The 18,363-nt window shown below is 38.9% G+C and overlaps 1 protein-coding gene across 1 annotated transcript in view; it reads left to right on the top strand.

The window, feature by feature from the left end:
- Positions 1 to 280: 280 nt before the first annotated feature.
- The window catches only part of GRIK2 (glutamate ionotropic receptor kainate type subunit 2), a 410,119-nt gene continuing 392,036 nt past the window's right edge, over positions 281 to 18,363 (top strand). Inside the window, exon 1 of the mRNA XM_054195142.1 lies at positions 281 to 395. Within this exon, the coding sequence (XP_054051117.1) occupies positions 281 to 395 (115 nt within the window). The remainder of the gene's footprint in view (positions 396 to 18,363) is intronic.

Here is an 18,363-nt window from a genome sequence, read left to right as displayed (position 1 = left end):
CTGGACATTGTGTGTGTTTGGATTTCTCAAGGATTCTCCCCCGACTAACATGGATGTCCCACCATTCCTTGCAGTTGAAGGTTGCTCCTTGGCGCAGTGAATGAAGAACATGCAGGGATTGCTAATGGGTTTGGGAAGCGTAGACTCTCTCCTCTCTCTGTGACCATGCCGTGATCGTGTCTGAGGGTCATCAGTTTACGTATCCTCATTCTCACCCTACCGGGAAACCTGACGGCTTAGAAGGGGGAAGTAAGGCAGCGCGTGTGTGCATAGAAACATCATGAAGATTATTTCCCCTATTCTAACTAATCCAGTCTTCAGATGCACCATTAGACTCCTTCTTTGCTTACTGTGGATTGGATATTCTCAAGGAACCACACATGTATTAAGATTTGGTAAGATTTCCCGACACTTTTTTCATTGTGCGTTTAAGCCTGAATGCGATATACGTAGGATTGACTCAGAAGGGGGTGCTGGGGGCGAGCTGGGACGTGCTACCGGAGTCAGGCACCGAAGTCCCTCTGTATTTTGCATCCGGAGGGATGAATTGCTGTGTGTTTTTTCTGTCGCTGCAGCTCATTGTAGCCGTAGTAACGGCACGATGATGATGATAATTATAATAACAATAGAGAGAAAAATGACTGGCAAACGCGTTTGCCTAAGGCTCTGCGCAGCTTGCCTGGCTTCCTCATAATGTACCTTTTTTGTCTCCATAGTAGTGGAAAGCATGCCTAATACGGTGCTCGATCAATTAAAAATCTGTCAACTAGTTGTTAAGTTTCGGCCGCCCGTCTCTGGTCCACGAGCCGATCCCGTGTCGGCGCGACGCTGTGATGTGAGACCTTTGGGCTGATTTCTTTTGAAGCGTCTGCCTAGTTGCTTGCCCCTTCAGTGGCGTTTAGGGTTAGAGAAGAGACGATTTACGTCTTGAGCGGTGGTAGTGAAAGAGCCCTTGCCATACGTTTCAATGCCACAGCTACTCTATGCGAGGGAAGTTGTATTAGGTCCCCGTCCCCTCCCCATCCCCGGAAAAAGAAATAAAAGAAAAAAAAAAGAGAGACAAGTCATAGATCAGATAGATTGAAATTTCAAGGAGAAAAGGTTTTACAGTTTAAAGACTATCCCAGCTGGACCATGAAACAAATCTTAACAGCTCTGCCTGTGCATGAGCGCGTGTGTACGTGTGTCTAAGAAAGCAGGCGAGGGAGGAATTGCAGCCACTGCATCCCTTGTAGAAGTTTCGCAGTAAGGAAGGGCAGGACGGAGACGAAAGTTAACCCCACGCCCGAGGGGGGCTGTGCTGCCCGGGGAAGCCCTCCGGGGCGAGCCACGGCGGGAACCCCGCGCCCTCCGGGCTGCCCGGGCACAGCGGGTGGAGCGCAGCGCCCCGCGGGAGCCGCCGCCGGGAGCGGCGGGGGCGGGGGACAGGCCGAAAGTTGCTTCCCCAGCAAACGGCATCCTCTGTGCCTATCGACAGTGCGGTTGGAGGGAGGATGCGAGGGTCTCCCGCATTCGCGCTGGTCGCGATAAGCTGTAGCAGCCGCTACATCCATTTCTGCGGGGCACTGAAAGCTCTTGTCTTCGCCTGGGACTAGTGGCTTGGTTTGTATCTAATTTTGTTTAAATCCCCCCACCCTGCCGCACGCACTTTGGTGTGGAGGGGAAGGTGGGTAATGTTTAAAAAGTCGCCAGGCTGTTACCGATCTCGTGTGTTGAATTCCTAGTAGTACTTATTTTCTGCTTCCGTCTGGTCTAAAGGTGGTGCTTAAGGCATGTTGCTCTTAGCAACCGTCTTCAGGAATGCTCGTTTCTTTGGACATGGCTAAACGGGTCCGTATATCATTGCGGGGTTTATTTTGCATTCAGTCTGATCCATAATCATGGCCGTGAAATCAGTGCTAGTGCTGTCTGTAACCTGGCACTGTCAGGCTGTCTGTCATTCCACGAGCCGGGATTCACGACTGGTGCCGAGGGTCGGTTTCTAGGAGTCTGAATTACTTTCAAAGGCAGCTATGTCAACGAACATATTCCCGGCCACACCATTAGCAAGAGGTGGGCTTTCCTCCTTTAGATTACCATTCTCTCTGAATTGTTAGTCCAGTGTCCCTATGGAGATAGCCCTTGAGAGCAGCGTTTTGATTATGCTTGGAATAATAAATAATCCCGAGAGTGAAGGGTGGTGCAGCGGGACTCCGGCGCCCAGTGACATGGTCGTGCATGCGTGTATTTTTCTAGGCTAACTCCCCTTCCCAACTGCCCCTTGGTCCCACAGCCGGTGAACGGGTTGTGCTCACTCCGTTGTTTGTAGCAGCGAAGTATGAGTCCGCTTCTGAATCACCGCGTGCTTTTTCTTGTCTTCGAAAAGAATTGTCGCCAACCCACCTCTGAGGTTTAGAAGTAGGTAGGGAGCGGTTGGTTACTTTATTTTAGTATGGAAAATGTTAGACGCAAGAGAGAGCGAGGAAGACTTTTTCCCTGCTCGGCCGGGCCTGTTGCACATCTCTGTTTTAAGGAGTCTGGATTTAGCCTAGTCCGGGTGAAGAGTGACTCTGCCTCTGACCGCGAAAGAACATCCCGCTCCTTCCCCAGAGGCTGACATCTCTGCTTCTGTGTAGGGCATGGCGGGGAAGAGGGAAGGAGCAGGGAGCGAGCTGTGGAAAAGCTTTGGTTGTTTCTGAAAGGGGAATTCCCCGCCGCTCCCTCCGGATTCCTGTGCTATCTGTCCCTTCGGGATGTCCTTGCGACCAGGAAGACGGGATGCTGGTGCCTTCCCGTGGGGTCCTTCCCGAGGAGAAGCGAGAGCTGAGGAGATTCCCTCCAGAAGGCAGCCTGCCAGCCCCCGCTCTTCTTCCTCAGCCAGCAGCGCTATGGCAACAGGGGAGAGCTTGAAGCCTGCCAGAGCTCCAGCCCCCTCATTCCTCCTGTGCAAATTAACCACCATGGATTCGCATTGTCCTTCCCACGGCTTCTCTCATTGTTGGGACTAGCCAGCATGTCCTTTCTCTCTCTCTCAAGCTACCTTTTAGCAACCACACAGGGAAGTCGAGCCGCCTGGGTTATCTGTCAAATGCGGGGGGTTAATTTTGCCAGCGCCTTATGGAGCAAACACGGGGAGAGGCTGGTGCGATGGCATAATTCCCTCCTTAGCAGCACTCGCTCAGGCATCTGGACGCCTGCTGCTGGAGTAGGGCAACGTGGCATTTGGGCATCGATTCATAAATGACACCTTGCTTTGGGGCATGTGGCATAGCTCCCTCTCTTGCCCTTTCGGAATAGCTTCCCATAAGCAAGCCCAGGAAACGCTAAGGCTGAGGCTTGTGCCCACGGTACTCCAGGGTTCCAGAGGGGAACAGTCCTAAACCATTGCTGCGGATGAAAGGACAGATCGCAGCTTGACGAGGGAGGAAAACAGCAGCCTAGTATTTGTCTCTCCGCCGTGCTAAGTGTGATGGAAACCTTTTCCTTATCACTTGGCAGCGTACGAAAGCCAAAATACGTGACTGCCGACAGATCCCGACAGATCCGCTCCGTTATCGGGGGATCACGTTTCGTAGCTTCCCGATGCACTGCTCCTGTGTAAGAGCACGGCCGGGGCAGCGGCTCCCCAGAAACACCAGGCGGCTCAGCAGACCCACAGCCCAGCCGAGCCGAGCCGCCTCCGGCCCAAGGCTGGCCTCCGCCTCACCACCTTTGCTTAAACCCCCTCGCTTCTGCTTTTGCCTCCCTGGGCGCATCCCAGCACTTTGCGAGGCTGAATTAACAAGCCATTAAGAGCTGTTAACCATCAGTAACTGCTCACCTGCGTTTCCAAAAACCCTCCCCTTCCCTTGCCCAAGGCAGTAAGGGGCCGGGCTGTTAAAAACCCTTATTTTCTTATCTACGCGGGGTGTGAACGTCAGCTCTTTGAAATCTGGAGCACTCTAAAATACCCTCCTTTATTTAAATTTCCTGTTTCGGGCCTTGTCTCTGCTGCCGCAAGAAATTTGTCTTTCCTACAGCAAAGGTGTGAAGAGGGACCGGTGATTGGAAGGTGAAAGTGGTTTGGCCGTTGCCTTTTCTCATTCTCTGTCAGGTAACTCATTATTCGTGGAAGTGTGGTGAAAGACTAAAGCCCTCCACCGTAGGGGGGGGGCACTGGTCTGATAAGTGTTTCCTATTTTATGAGATATCTTTTTTTCTTCGGCACATTCAAAAAGAAGAGTAAAGAAAAGTAGAGGCCCATGTCTGTAGCCTCGACTTCCTGTTGCTTTAGAGTTGCCTGACTTCAAGCAGAGGAAGGCAGCTGAATATTGTGGGTCACAATGAACTATAAAGGAAGGGGGTTGTCTTCTTCCAGCTTAAAAGAAAAAGAAAGCCAAAAGAGAGATGGAAACGCATTTCAAAGAATGAAGGGGGAGTTCTGAACTCTTACCAGAAACATTTCCTGCTACTGACTTTTTTTTTTTTTCCCTAAAAAACCCTCCACACCAAACTCTTACAAAGCTTAGCCATTTCCCCTCCATATAATAATAATAGTAATAGTAAAACAAAGCTGTATATGATCGTGTAATATTTGCTATTTAAGAAAAAACAACATAATTTCTCAACTCCATACACTGGAGTCTTCCTCCGTGAAGATTTAGCCCGGGTTTCATCTGACGTACTTCTTAGCTGAGCTCCTTTAGCTGAAACAGAATGAGTTTATCTCCATATAATCGTTTTTACGAGACGGAGCGTGACAAAACCAGCAAAGAGGCTGGCTCATTGCTTCCACTGCTTGTGCAGTTGCCAGTGGGTGTAGAACCAGGCGTTTCTGGGATTCAGGTGACCATTTTTAGCGTAGTAGCATTTAAAACCAGCAAAGGCATGGAACAGCAGTGAGAGCTAACTCTGTGCAAATGTGTACGAGACAAAGTGAAGTGAAAGATACCTGCTGGTTAGTCATGTAGAGTTTTCCTGGGCTGGACCTGCATTGGCTCTCATGGATGTACACTTTCTTTCCTTTGGATTTCGCACTGACACCCTTTTAAGCAGAAGGAGGTAACCTTTCTGCCTGTGTTTAAGAAAGGAGAAAACGTACGTATCTGGTTTTATTGGGAAAGGCAGTCTGCCTTCAGATCCAGAGTGCGATGAAAATCTGCAATATAAACAATTGTGGTAGCTCTCAGAAGTCCGTGGCTTGGTAATTCCAGTATTTAGAGCCAATGAAAATTTTACTGCCAAGGACAAGAAGCTTTCAATATGTGTTAACATCCTTACGGAGAGGCGTTCAAAATCAGTTTTATAAACAACAACAGAAATCTTTGAAAGAAGAGTAAGGTTAAGAGCCTCGGGAAGGCAGCAAGTAGGTGAGAAGCATTGTTATTGACTGGTCTAGATTAAACAGCACAGAGGAAGATTTCAATTTGATAACGTCACAGCCCTTCCTGTTTTTCTTTGCTGCTTCTGCTGACAATTTTGTAAGGTAATTAAATTGGCTGATTGAAGTCACAGTGGTCATGGGGCGATAAAGACCATTTGGATTTAATGGAATTTAGAAACAACGGTGCACTGCACACAACTCTTACAGAACGAGAATTTTAATGACTCATTCAGGGTGCTGACTACATAGAACGTCCTGGACGAGTTTAATTGAAAGGGCAAAGCAGATTAGCTGTATACAGTCTTTATTGCACTAGATAGGGGAATTAGAATTATCCTTTTAAAAGACTCATTATTGCATTATCAAGATTTAATGTAGGTTAAGAAAGCTTTCCTCCGTGTGGGCTTTCTGGAATATCCTCAGATCCTTTCACCCAGTGTTTGGAATGCCAACAGCCTTGTAAAAGGATTTTCACACAATTGTCCGATAGAGTGGATGCTGAGAAGTATAACTCGCTTCTTACTGACTGCTACTTGTCTTTTGAAGTGATGCAAAGTTCAAGTAATACCTCTCCACTTAAATGTGGTCGCTGAATGAAATAGTTTCTGTCAACAGAGATAAGAAACCAGGGAAAAAGAGATTTTTCTGAACTCACATATTAGATATTTTTTTATTATTTTATTTTACACGAGAGAAAATCCCCTCGATTTAGAAAAAAATTAAATCAAATATTTGTAGTCATTGCCAATATTAGCAGGTCTTTGTCCCCTACTTAATTTATTTACCTTGTCTGTTTCTAAATTTTAACCTTCATCCTCTTTAATCTCTTCCAGAGGAACAATTACTAGAAGTTCTGTCAATAATGCAAAAGAGAAACTAGAAGGTGTCTTATTTCCATACTCCTCAATCTGCAAGGCAAATCGATGTTTCCCAAATAAGCTTTTTATAATGTTATGCTGTAATGTATGTTGGAAGATTAGATCAAGTACTATGATAACATAATCTCATTATGCTGTCATATCTGAATTGGAATACAGAGAATCAGACCACTATCATATTAATACTTATAATTTTGTGCTTTTCCCTTCCGAGTCTTTTGGTTCCTTTATTATACAGTAATAATAGTCTTAGGTTTATATAGTGCCTTCAGTTTAAACAGCCACAGCTTCCAGTAGCGTAAAGAGTACAGAACAAACACGTAATGATCATTATTCCAATTACTGGAGGTCAGCCAGCTCTGGAGAAAATAGATGGTATTGTAATACTATCTAAAACGGTAAACAGAAGTTCAAAAAATGTAATCTCAATTTCCTTAAAAAGTAATTCTTAACGAACTAAAACCATAAAGCTTTTTTTTTCCCTTTGGGCAAAAATTAGAAGTGACCCGTGGGTGTGATGCTGAAAAATGCTCTTTTTACATATCCTGCAAAGATAGACTTGGCTCAAAATTTGCAAGTGATTTGGATTAGCCTGGATTGAGATTTCCTTAAACATCATTCTTCTGTAGTCCCTCCAAAATGCTCTTGAAATAGAGTAACTCATCTAGGAATGCGTTTGGTAGCTTTGCTGTATCTTTCAAAAGAAATACACATTTTTAGATGATACATTTTTTCATACTTTTTCCATTTCTAGTTGTTTCTGCCTGGGGTATAGAAAAACAGGTTCTCTGTTAGTATTATGGCTGGTGTCTACAGTAGGGGTATTTTAAAGCACAACTACACTGTAGTCTCTAGATAACAATGTTTTGTTATCAACGCATCAGAAGGTCAATTCATTTATGGCTCTTACAGAATTTAATCTTTATGTTTGGGGAAATACATTCATTCACATTAGCTGTACATCTGTTTTATTTTATTTGTATTTCTGGTCCCAAACTCTTTAAAAACTCATTTTTCAATAAAATGGTTATCTAGATTTAAAAGTCAGCTGAACTAGGAATGTTTAAAATGTCTGTCAATATTTCAGCATGAAAAAAACCCTGATTGTTAGAGTCACTAATTCTTGTATTAGAGTCTGTAACGCTGACAGAAGAGCAGTCTGGGGAAAGCTTGCTTACTCTGCTGTCAGGAACTGTTGTTCAGGAGACTTGAAGAGTTTTTTAATTCAATGTATAATGGCTTTTTTCTCTTACTTTCTTCTATCTTAACATTTTTCTGGGCGCCTCTGATGTTTTCTAATTATACAAACACTATATCTGGTTTCAATGTGTGTAGCTAAATCTTAAAGGACTAAATGATCCATGCTGCATTTTTACAGATGAATGAAAAAAGTAATGGTGTCTTCAGGAGGGACAAAATAATTTTGAAAGAATAATGCTTTCCCCCCCCCAAAATTTTGCACCTTGAATCATTTGATCCCTTCCCTCACTTCCTCTTTCTTCTTTTTTTTTTAATAACTGAGACAGAAAATGATTACTTACATAACATTCAAACAAACATTCCTCTTTTTGATATTTTTCCGGCCACTTTTGGAAAGTCTTTGCTTCTCTAACTTTCTGGGAAACTGCATGAAAAACTAAAAACTCTGAAAGGCCTCATCTCTGTCTAAAAACTGAACTTTTAGTCCAAGCCAAATCTTAGGCCTCCTCTGCAGTATTTGGAAAGTGAAGGAGGCAGAAGAATCAGATGAAATTGGTTTAGGCTGGACAACTCTTACATGGCAAAAGTTAGGCTGGATGAACTTTGCCTTTCATGGCATCAGCAATATGGAGGAAGTGAAAGTGGATCAAGTAGGGATTTTTATTTTCTCCCCGGGTTTATTACCACAAACCGAACTGAGTTTCTCAGGTGGGAATTTAAAAGGGAAAGATAAATATGTCAATGTCTCAACAACTTGTTCCTGATACTAAAATACAGAAAAAAGCTGAAACAGAAACTGCTCATTCTGCTAAAAGCTCACCAGCAAATGAGTGGTACTTGTTTTCACAATGGGTAAACATAATCAGTCCTGTAAAGAAGGACCTGTTTGTGAATGTAGGTGTTTAATTGATTACTGAGTAAACTTCTGTAAAGTAAGTAAAGTTCATCAAGCTTGCTTCAAAAGATGCAGGACTACTTCAGTTTTGGAAGAGTGTGCCACCTTCGCATTTAGCTCTTTCTGTATCTCCAGTAAAATATTTCAAATTAAGTGTTGCATTTCTTGGAATATAAAAGTAGCTATTACTTTAAAGTGGTTTTTGTCGTAAGGTAACTGATACTGAATTTAAAACACTTTTATTAAAATGCTCATTCATGTGCATATGCACACTTAGTAGGTAATAATCTGGGTAAATTTATTAAGGATTACTTTATAATTGAACTTGCCATCCATTTGGGCTTTTGTCGTTCTCTAGGAGCTAAATATATACCAGCTATTTCAATCAGCTCAGGAGCTAAACAAGTGTCAGCTGGATCAATCAGCTCACATTTATGCTGTTATTTAAAAGTTGCGTAATTACAAAACAACTTACCGAACAGTCCATAATAAAAATAATTACACCCATAAGCATGAAACATTTACAAGAAAATCTGAGTCTTGTAGCTCACCATAGTAAAATTTATAACTTTCACTTTTTTTTTTTTTTTTTAGTCCTGCCTTAACAGTTCACATTGTAAAACCTTGAAGAAAGCAGTTATTTTACTTGGAGACCAATCAAATCTTCTATTCCTACCTATATTTTCAGTCAGTGATTATCAGAGAAATACAATCCTTGATAGTTTAGTGCTAAGTTGATTTACGTTAGTGTGTTTTTAGTTTTACACTACAGATGATATGAAATCTGTGTGTGCTTCATAAAGTTTCTGATATGTAGTTATTCACAACTACAATTTATGGATCAATTATTGAAATAAGATAACTTATGGCATACTTTAGGTCTGATTCTCCTCTAACTTTCCATTTAAGTAAGTTGGTTGCTTATGTTAGTACAAAATGAAACAAGAATCAGACCTTCCAGGACATTGTTTAGAAAAAGAATGTTTTAGATCTTTCTAATTCTAAAATTAAGTAATTATGTTAAAGTCCATGGGAATTTTCTGTTTATCCTAGGTATAGTCATTGCCTGGATGAGTTGGTTATATTCTTCCTAAGATGTGTTATTAGGTCCATAGCGACACTGAATGACACAGTGCTCTTTCAGTCAAACCATCTGTGTTGGTTTACATTAGCTAAGGATCTCATTCCAGAATTTGTTGTCTTTTTTTTTTTTTTTTTCCCCTTATCCCTTAAAAATTATCTTTTAAAAGATATTATCTCTTCCCTTAAAATTACCTTTTAAAATTGCACTATGCTTTTTTACACTTAAATATGTCATTCACTTATTGCCATTAACAATATTAGCAATGTACTATAAACCACATTCAACATAACAGAGAATTATTTTGGCTGGTGTATTTTTTTTAAGTTGGATAGGGTATACTCATTGGTTAAAGATACTTTAGTTCATTAGTACATGTAGAAATACAACTTGTTTCACTGATGAAACACTGCAACACAATCAGAAATGTTGTGCTACGTACAAGTCTATGTAAATAACGGTAAAGAACATGCAGATTACATATTCTGTAAGAGGAAAGTATTTTCTAAAGCAGTAACTTCATTGTTATTCTGCAACATTTATCCTACAAGGCAGGAAATCTTTAAAAGAAATTCCACGTTACTTATTCATTAAGGAATTAGGTAAAAAGGTACATTAGGGAAATGAAAATCATACAGAGTACTCTAAATCAGGGGAATTAATTTTCTTTTAAAATGCTTCATCATAGTAATTTTGGGTTTTATATTTATTAACGGGAGCATGTATGTTCACATTTTATGCATTTCAATAACTGAAATTTGTTCAAAGAAATCATACAGAACCTTTAAGAAATTATCAGCATGCATTTGAGTATTATGTTAAAATTCATTATTCTTGCTTCATATTGTGCTGCTTAACAAGGACCAATATCGGGACTGAACCTTCGGGAATCTAATTTGTAACATTATTGCTTATCTGATTTTTAATGTTCAACAATGTTTATGGTTTTCATGGCTTACTAAAAAAACATGTATTCAAATTGAAAAAGGACCCTAAACCAGCTGCCTTTTCCAATTAATCATTATGCATTTTAAAAGATATTTATTTTTTTCATGCTTTGAAAAATCTAGTCTTTCTGGTGCTATATGGCACCCATACATGCTTCTTTCTAGTCCATATAGCAATAAGCTTTTGATGTTTCACTCCCTGCAGCTGGTATCTGAAAAGATTACTGTGCAAAATGGAAAGGTAAGGCCAGTGACTGATCCTGGCTAATTTGACAGCAAGTGTGGAATTCTTCCTTTTAAAAGAAGATCTGTTAAGTACTAAGAGAGCATGTCTTGCTAATTTTTAACCACTATGCTTTTGAGTCAGTCCATTTTCAGAGCAGTGTGATTTTATTTATTTTTATTTTTTTTTTGGCTAACAGCTTTTTTGGTACTTGCCTTCCTACCTGGATAGGTAGATGCTGATCTATTTTGGACACTGGACTACTTAGATATGCTCCCAGATATCTCTGACTACCCTATTCTCTTCAGGCTTTTTCTGGGGGTGGGGAGGGAAGAAGTTGATAAGCAGGATGGAGGAGGTTTGAGAATAATAATGCAGATGAATTAAAATCCATAAGTGATGAACAAACAACACAGAAATGAATTGGGAGGGGTTAATGGGGGGTGAGGATAAGCAATTTACCTACAAAGGTAATAATATATATATTAACCATATATAATGGTGAAAATAGTAAGATTTTTGTTTCTATTCAGTCAAAACCAAACATAAAGATGATACTTGGCAAAAAGATCCAATAACACCAAAAAGATAGTATAGCTTTATTTTTGTAAGGTAGGAATTTGCTCAGTTAAATCCTGTTGCTTGGTATTGGATATCGAATACAATGTTTACATAAAGAACAGAAACATAGTGAAATAATCAAATCAGGGCATAAATGGATCTTTTCTTAGCCTTGAAGGAAACATAGATGAGGTCAGTTCAGGGAAGTGGTAAGCCCTGTGCATGCCTCATCTGTAAGCAACTGAGAGAAGAAAATGGAAATTTGTGAAAGATACATGTGACTTCCTTTCAGTACTGCTATATGTATTTGTTTGGATGTCCTTGAGAAGGAAAAACTATAAAATATGACTGTTATTAAGGCTTATCTCTTCAGATCTTGGCAGACTCTATCATTCACAACATTCAATATGCCTGCAGAAACTTACTGTGTGACTGTGATACGGCTAAGAAAAATGTGTCCAAAAATGTATTAAATCAGATTTCCTTATGTCTTTTCAAACCTACCTAAACAATGAAAAATCACATTTAAAGATCAAATCAACATTAGCTAGTCACAACATCTTCAGTGTTACCTATTTGTGACCTTTTGTGTCTAGACGTTGGAGATTTCAAATTTAGCTATGCATTTGTATCATTCTGTGATCATTAACATTCATTAAACATTGCATTTGTTGGAACTTACGGTAAGACTATACCATTTTCTCATATAAACAGTGTGGGTTGCTTTTCAGAGCATTTTCCACTCCTTTCATTCATGGGGAATATGCTTGAGTTGGATAAAATTGTTGTGTCTAGCTGTCTTGTGGGCATGGGAGTTCTGTTCACGTGGATTTCCTTTACTCTTCTGACTGTTGTCTTCTAGTTTGTAAGAAAGTTGCAACACATGTTTTTGGAAGCCTTTTTCCTGTTACCACAGACCATTCAAAAAAATCCCTGTCGTCTTTGGCGTTGTACTATGTACTGGTTTCTTACTCATCAGCACCCAGTTGATGGTTATAAGGACAAAAAATTAAAAGTTCTTTGTCGTCTGCTCCACTCTGGTTACATACTTACAGAAGTAAACAGCAACATTTTCACTAGATTCACTAATAGATTATTAGGCTTTTGGTGATAAGTTCCGTCATTACTTATTGTTCTGCTTTTTTGCTTCTATTCAGTGAAAACCAAAACCAATGTCGCTCATTTCAGAGTGACACAGTATCTTTGTGACTCGAACAAAGGAACTGGCCAGCAATAGTCTTACAAGTACAGCCCTGTGTGAATGTGTGCACATACATACATCTTCCTGCTGTGGTACCCCAAATGCTGGGGAGAAAAACAAACCAACCAGACAAACAAAAGTGGGAGTATGTCTCCTTTGCTGGAGTTGTCTTTAACATAAACTAGAATTGCCTGAGGGTGCATCAAGGGTCTTTGATGGAAGGATTCATAAGGACTATCCATCTGCTTCCTGACAAGTAGTGTGAGCATGGGATAGCAAAGAGATATGAAGGTGGCAGAATCTGTTCTCACATGGTGTGATCTTCATGAATATTTTCAAAGTGGTCAAGAAAACAAAAAAAAAAAAAATCAAGAAAGAAGCTATGAAATTCAGCAAAACCCACACAAAGTCAAGCACAGTTATTACAGAAAAAGAAGACAACAATTCAGAATTTGCTACCCTAAGAAAGAAAAACTAAATTCTGTGAATGAAGCTATGGATGAGGGGTAATGGGCACAAACTTGAACATAGGAAGTTCCACCTAAACATGAGGAGGAACTTCTTTACTTTGAGGGTGGCAAAGCACTGGAACAGGCTGCCCAGAGGGGTGGTGGAGTCTCCTTTCTGGGGATAGTCAAAACCTGCCTGGATGGACCCAACCTGTTCTAGGTGAACCTGCTCTGGCAGGGGGGTTGGACTAGGTGATCTCCAGAGGTCCCTTCCAAGCCCTATCATTCTGCGATTCTGTGATATGTATGTGCTCTTATACATTCAACACCTTATACCTCCCCAGCCACTAAGAACGTGGAAATAATACTTGTTAGCATGTCAACTCAGTTTGCCTGGAGTAATGTTCTCAGTGTAGGGTAAATCCTCATTTAGAGAGTGCATCTGCCTCTGTGTGACACCCATAGAAACTTACTTTCACTACCTTTGTAAGAGGAGGTAATTATGCTAATATTACTGTGTGTGACTAGCAGTACCGTAAATCATATTAAAGGTCAATTTCTGCTACAGTTTAATTTCTTCTTAGCTGGGTAGCCTAAAACTACAGCACTGCAACAAACCTGGGGCCTTAATTTTCTGTGCCTCCATTGTAAGGAGTTGTGATGTGCCGAGGATCAGCGTGTAGCTCTTTGAACAATTAGGGGAATGCCTGAGGAGACAGAAGAGTCTTCATTACTTCCATATCTGATTAGGCACAATTTCCACAAAAGCTTATCCACATGGATAACTTCACAAATATGGTTAATAGGTAGAAAACCAGAAGGGATTTTACTTCCATGAATTGTCCGGTTGAACTGTATTTAAAAAAAAAAAGAAGCTGAAGGAAGTGACTAAATATTAGCTTATGTTTTAGAGTTCATTTAGGTCTGAAGCTGAAATAATCCATGGAAGCTCATTTTATCTACTTTTGCAGAAAATAAAACCGCTGAAAACTGGAAAACATTGGCTTTGGTGTCACCCTAAATATAGTTGAGCTGTTTGTGCTAAGTAAATTGAGAGGAAAAATGGAAAGGGCTAGTCTAGGTGTCAATGAAATATGTTGCTGTTATACAAAAGGATTTTCTGCCAGGACTCATGAAGGACAGGAGTATACTGAGATTTTCAGATTCCTTATGAGTTCTGAAATGCCCTATCTGAAGTACAATATTTTATATTTGCAGTGATAGTGAGCTGGAAGTGCAGTGGATTACAGTGCTTTGCTTTTAAAAATATAATTAGGTCATGTTTTATAATTAGTTCTCTTAAGTTTTTTTTATATTCTTCAGAAATGAGTTGCCGTTCAACAGAACATCAGATTTTTAAGAAACTCGTTTAGGTTTATTTACATGACAGGCAAGAGTTTTTGAACACAAAGGTTATTTCAGAACTCGGACTAATATATAAAATTCTTCCATAAAAAGTGTTAGCCTATTTTTTTTAATAAAGTTATTGTGCTTGCAGTACCTGTTATCTTTTTTATAGGTAATCTTTCAGTAGCAATCAAATATTTTATTACTACTTTTTTTTGTGTTTATGTGTCTTATGCAAACACTGTGGTCAGTCATACAAAGAGTAAGCATGTGAGACAAAACTTTTCAAATGGACTTAAGTTCCACTTAAAAAAAAAAAAATTCCTTTGATGTGCTGCAAGTGTCTGAAGTAACGGGCTTCAGGCACAACTGTAACTTCACATGATGATATCAGTGTCTTTTTCTCTGAACTGGGCTTTTGTGATTCATGACATCCGTTTTACCTCTTTATCAGAATTAGTGCAGGTGTAATCCCATCTTTCATAAGAAGAAATTTTATTAAGAATTTCAAAATGCAAATGACAAGAATATTGTAGTTGGTATGTTTTCAGGTAGGTTGTTTAAAACAGATGAAAGGAAGTACAAATAATAAAGAAGAAAACTATGTAATTCATTGTCGGGGAGTGTTCTGGTTCCCAGCCCCTTGGCAGTTACATACATTTAAGGAAGAAAGGTCCGGACACTAGTGCTGCTTTTGGCTTTGTGAGTCCCTAAGTATGTAAAAGTGGAAAGTGGGAGAAATCAGAGTAAGAATTATTCCACGTTTGCCTTGTTTCCTTTTCTTTCCCTTACATTTTGACTAGTAGACTGTGTTGGATACAGGTAGTGTGTGTTGGAAAAAATGTTTCTTTATGGCCATCCATATGTTATGTTCTCTATAACATGCATGGTCAGAGAATATAGAAAGTGATGTCAGAGTTATTGCGACGTTACTGGAGATTAAGATAATGAAGGCTAAGAAACAATACAGTCTTCATATATGGATGAAATAATTGGAAACCTTTAGATACCATAGAGGAAAAGAGAATTTAAAAACAAAAGTTAAATATGATGTAAATAACAAATGGTATATGGCAAGGAAGAACACGTAATAGAAATGGAACAAGGAAAAATAAACAGTCAGTAAAGCACTACTCAGCCAAAGATGGGCACTCAGCCCTGCAGCAGAAAATGTCGTGGAAATGTAGTTCTAGAGCAGGGTCATGGAAAAATGGCTCATTTGTCTTTTTGCAGAAGATGTCAATGAGAATATTGGTGAGTGTACTGGCCAATATATCTTCTTTTTTGAAATACAGCATCTCTAGGAAGACATCACAATCTTTATAGGATGTTATTTCAGCATTTATGTAGAATAAAGAGCTTCTTTAAAAACTTGAAGTTATCCCTGGAGACCTCCAGGTAGAATACTAAACAGAGTCTGGACAATTTCGCTTATCTGAGGTTTGTGCCAGCGGTGGAGCTTATGGCCTATTGAAATGAAGAGATGTGGATGATGGTATTCCTAATTATACAAGCCTGTATCCAACTTATGAGCTCCTTGCATTACTTGTCTCAAAAGAAGAATGTGTTCAGCCAGGGTAATAGTGTGAAAAAATTTCTAGGAAACTTGGAGGTAAGAGTAATTTTATCTTACTTATAAGAAATAAATAAATAAATCCTTCCTTCCTGGACACTGATGTTAGTGATTTAGAGACTGGAAAAGTACTATTTTAAAAGCACAGAAACTAGAGAGCATAGTTTCATGCTATAATGAAACTCTGCTGCTGAGAAACATTACTGTGTCACAAGAAAAGAACTATTGGTCATTGTTAGATCAATAGATCACTTTCATCATTACCTCTATGGGAGAAAGCTTATTATTCAAAATGATTCTACAGCTGCCCAGTGGCTGTTGAGGGTCCAAAGCCCAGAAGGACAATTGGCTCACTGGTTCCACAAAATAAAGCCGTATGACGTCATCTTTCAGTATCTTCAAGGAAAAAGTAATGAAGATGTTGATGCCTAATTAAGGACACTGTGTTTGTGTACTTTAAGCATTACATGTGCAAAGAAATTAAAGAGTTTTCATCCATATGCCAAGATTCTTCATGTGCCAGTTTTCTAGAAATATTTCCTTCAGGCAAAATAAGAACTACAAGTACAGCCGTATATGAAACTAATGACACAATTATGAAATGATTCATTACAAATAAATCTGAAGAAGCGCTGCTTAAGAATCTTGTGTTATCTGTCTGATTTAGCTATTCTTGAAATAGATCTCCCATGAGCTTGCTTGTTTGACTAAATACTACTCCGAAAAAACAGATAAATGTTGACAATGACTGGACAAATGCACATGAGAGAAATTGCAGTTATGTTAAATTAAAACATTAATAAAAAAAAAGTTCCATTTCTAACAGTACCAACATAAAATTCCTGCATGTACTTTGCAAAACATTATAATCACTTTTTAAGAGTAGTCATGATAGATCATAGGATTCCACATGAAATTATAGATATGAAAAAAACAACAACAAACCAAAACCCACAGAATATTAAAGTTTTTCCAAGAGCTGTTTTTACTTATGGAAATAGTAGATATGTATTGTCCAGTCATCCACAATACATCCTTTTTGCCTCTGTATAAAATCAATTTTTACAAAATAAAGTCTGGGCAATAACAGTGTAGTTTTTGTTTAATGGCCTTACATTTGGATTTTTAAATTTTGAAACTTTTGGCTTTCAAATTTGTGTAAGCTTGGAATCGGTGGGATTTTTTTATTTGTTTTTGTTTTTTTTTAATCCATAATGAAGTAATAATATTTCCTTTATTAAGTGAAATTCTGTGAGCTGGTTTTGAGTCAGCATTCTGAAGGATCTGTCAATATGAATGAGGTGTCTGTTTTCTGATAAAATCAAATTGCTACTTTCTTTTTGCAATGTGGTTACAATAACTTTTTCTTTAGTGTCAGCACAAGTAATCTTTAATTCTTACACTTCTAGAACAGGAATGGTAATTTATCATTATCAGGAAACCATAAATTACACTGTCTTTGAATATGATAGAAATCTAAACTGTAATCCTCATTTTTGATAATTCTAAGTGTTTGGAAATGTCTTTGCAGAAAAGTGTTCTTGGTCTCTAAGGGAATGTTTGAAAGGTTCTTCAGGTCAAGTAGAATGGTAAATTATTAACATAATAATTGTTGTTAAAGGACCCCTTGTGAGGATATTGTTGCTGTGGAAGAATGATGTCCTAAAAGGGATAGTCAGGTAGAATTAGGCATCCTTTTGTGCATATATGAACGTATTCAAGAATAGCTGTTGCAGAGTTGTTGTGTAAGAACACCACATGTGAGGGCCAAAGGTCTTTAGCATTGGTTTCAGTAAATCCTACAGACTGGTTTCTATACCTAATTCATATTAATAGTGTTTCAGTAAATTTAAAATTATGAGACAGAAATTTCCAGACCTAGGTGACAAAGTTCTAGCAAAACCATAGATGTGTAATTTGTTGATGAAACTGTGCTTCATTTGAGATGTGACAGATAAACTGCCTAAAATGCAGAAATCACTGGCTAAAGAATTGTCCATCAACCATTCAGATATGGTGAATACAGAAAATCATTGATCCTGCCATAAAAGAGATATGAAAAAGTAGTATCACATCATCTAATAATTTCTAATTAGCATTTTCTTATTTTATTTTAGAATAATATAAATAAATACAAATGGTTTTGGTTCTTAGGGAAACTTCTGTTTTTAATGGAATCATTTTAATAGGGCTCTTTATACTTAGTAGGAAGATGATTGGCAAGAAAAACGTAGCTACAGGTAAACTGGAATGCTGCTTCTAGATTCAATTACTTTTTCTTTCTGAAGTGGTCATAAACACTCTTGGCTCTATTCCCACCCACTTTTTTTTTCTCCTTTGCTTCCTCTTTCTAATTAATGATCTGTAACACTATGAAAGGTTACACTTAGAATGTTTTGAAAAGTAACTCAATGCATTTATAAATCTACTTCAGAGAAACTGAAACAGTGTGTATTTTCCAGTGACGTATTATGTCAGTTACTTTATCTCTTCATTAGACTTTGTTCTTATAAAAACCTGTAGGACTGTTATTTAAATTTGTCATCCTAAAAGTCAAAATCCTCACAATGAAAACTTTAAATAGTAATTTGCCATTTTAGAATGCATTTTAAGCATATCTTGTATTTAGACAAGGTGTGGGTTTTTTTTATATGAAATCATAATAGA

The sequence above is a fragment of the Rissa tridactyla genome, chromosome 3 (genome assembly GCF_028500815.1).
Source record: "Rissa tridactyla isolate bRisTri1 chromosome 3, bRisTri1.patW.cur.20221130, whole genome shotgun sequence".
Taxonomy (NCBI): Eukaryota; Metazoa; Chordata; class Aves; order Charadriiformes; family Laridae; genus Rissa; species Rissa tridactyla.
The sequence above is the reverse complement of the archived record's forward strand: the minus strand, read 5'-3'. Positions and strand labels throughout refer to the sequence as shown.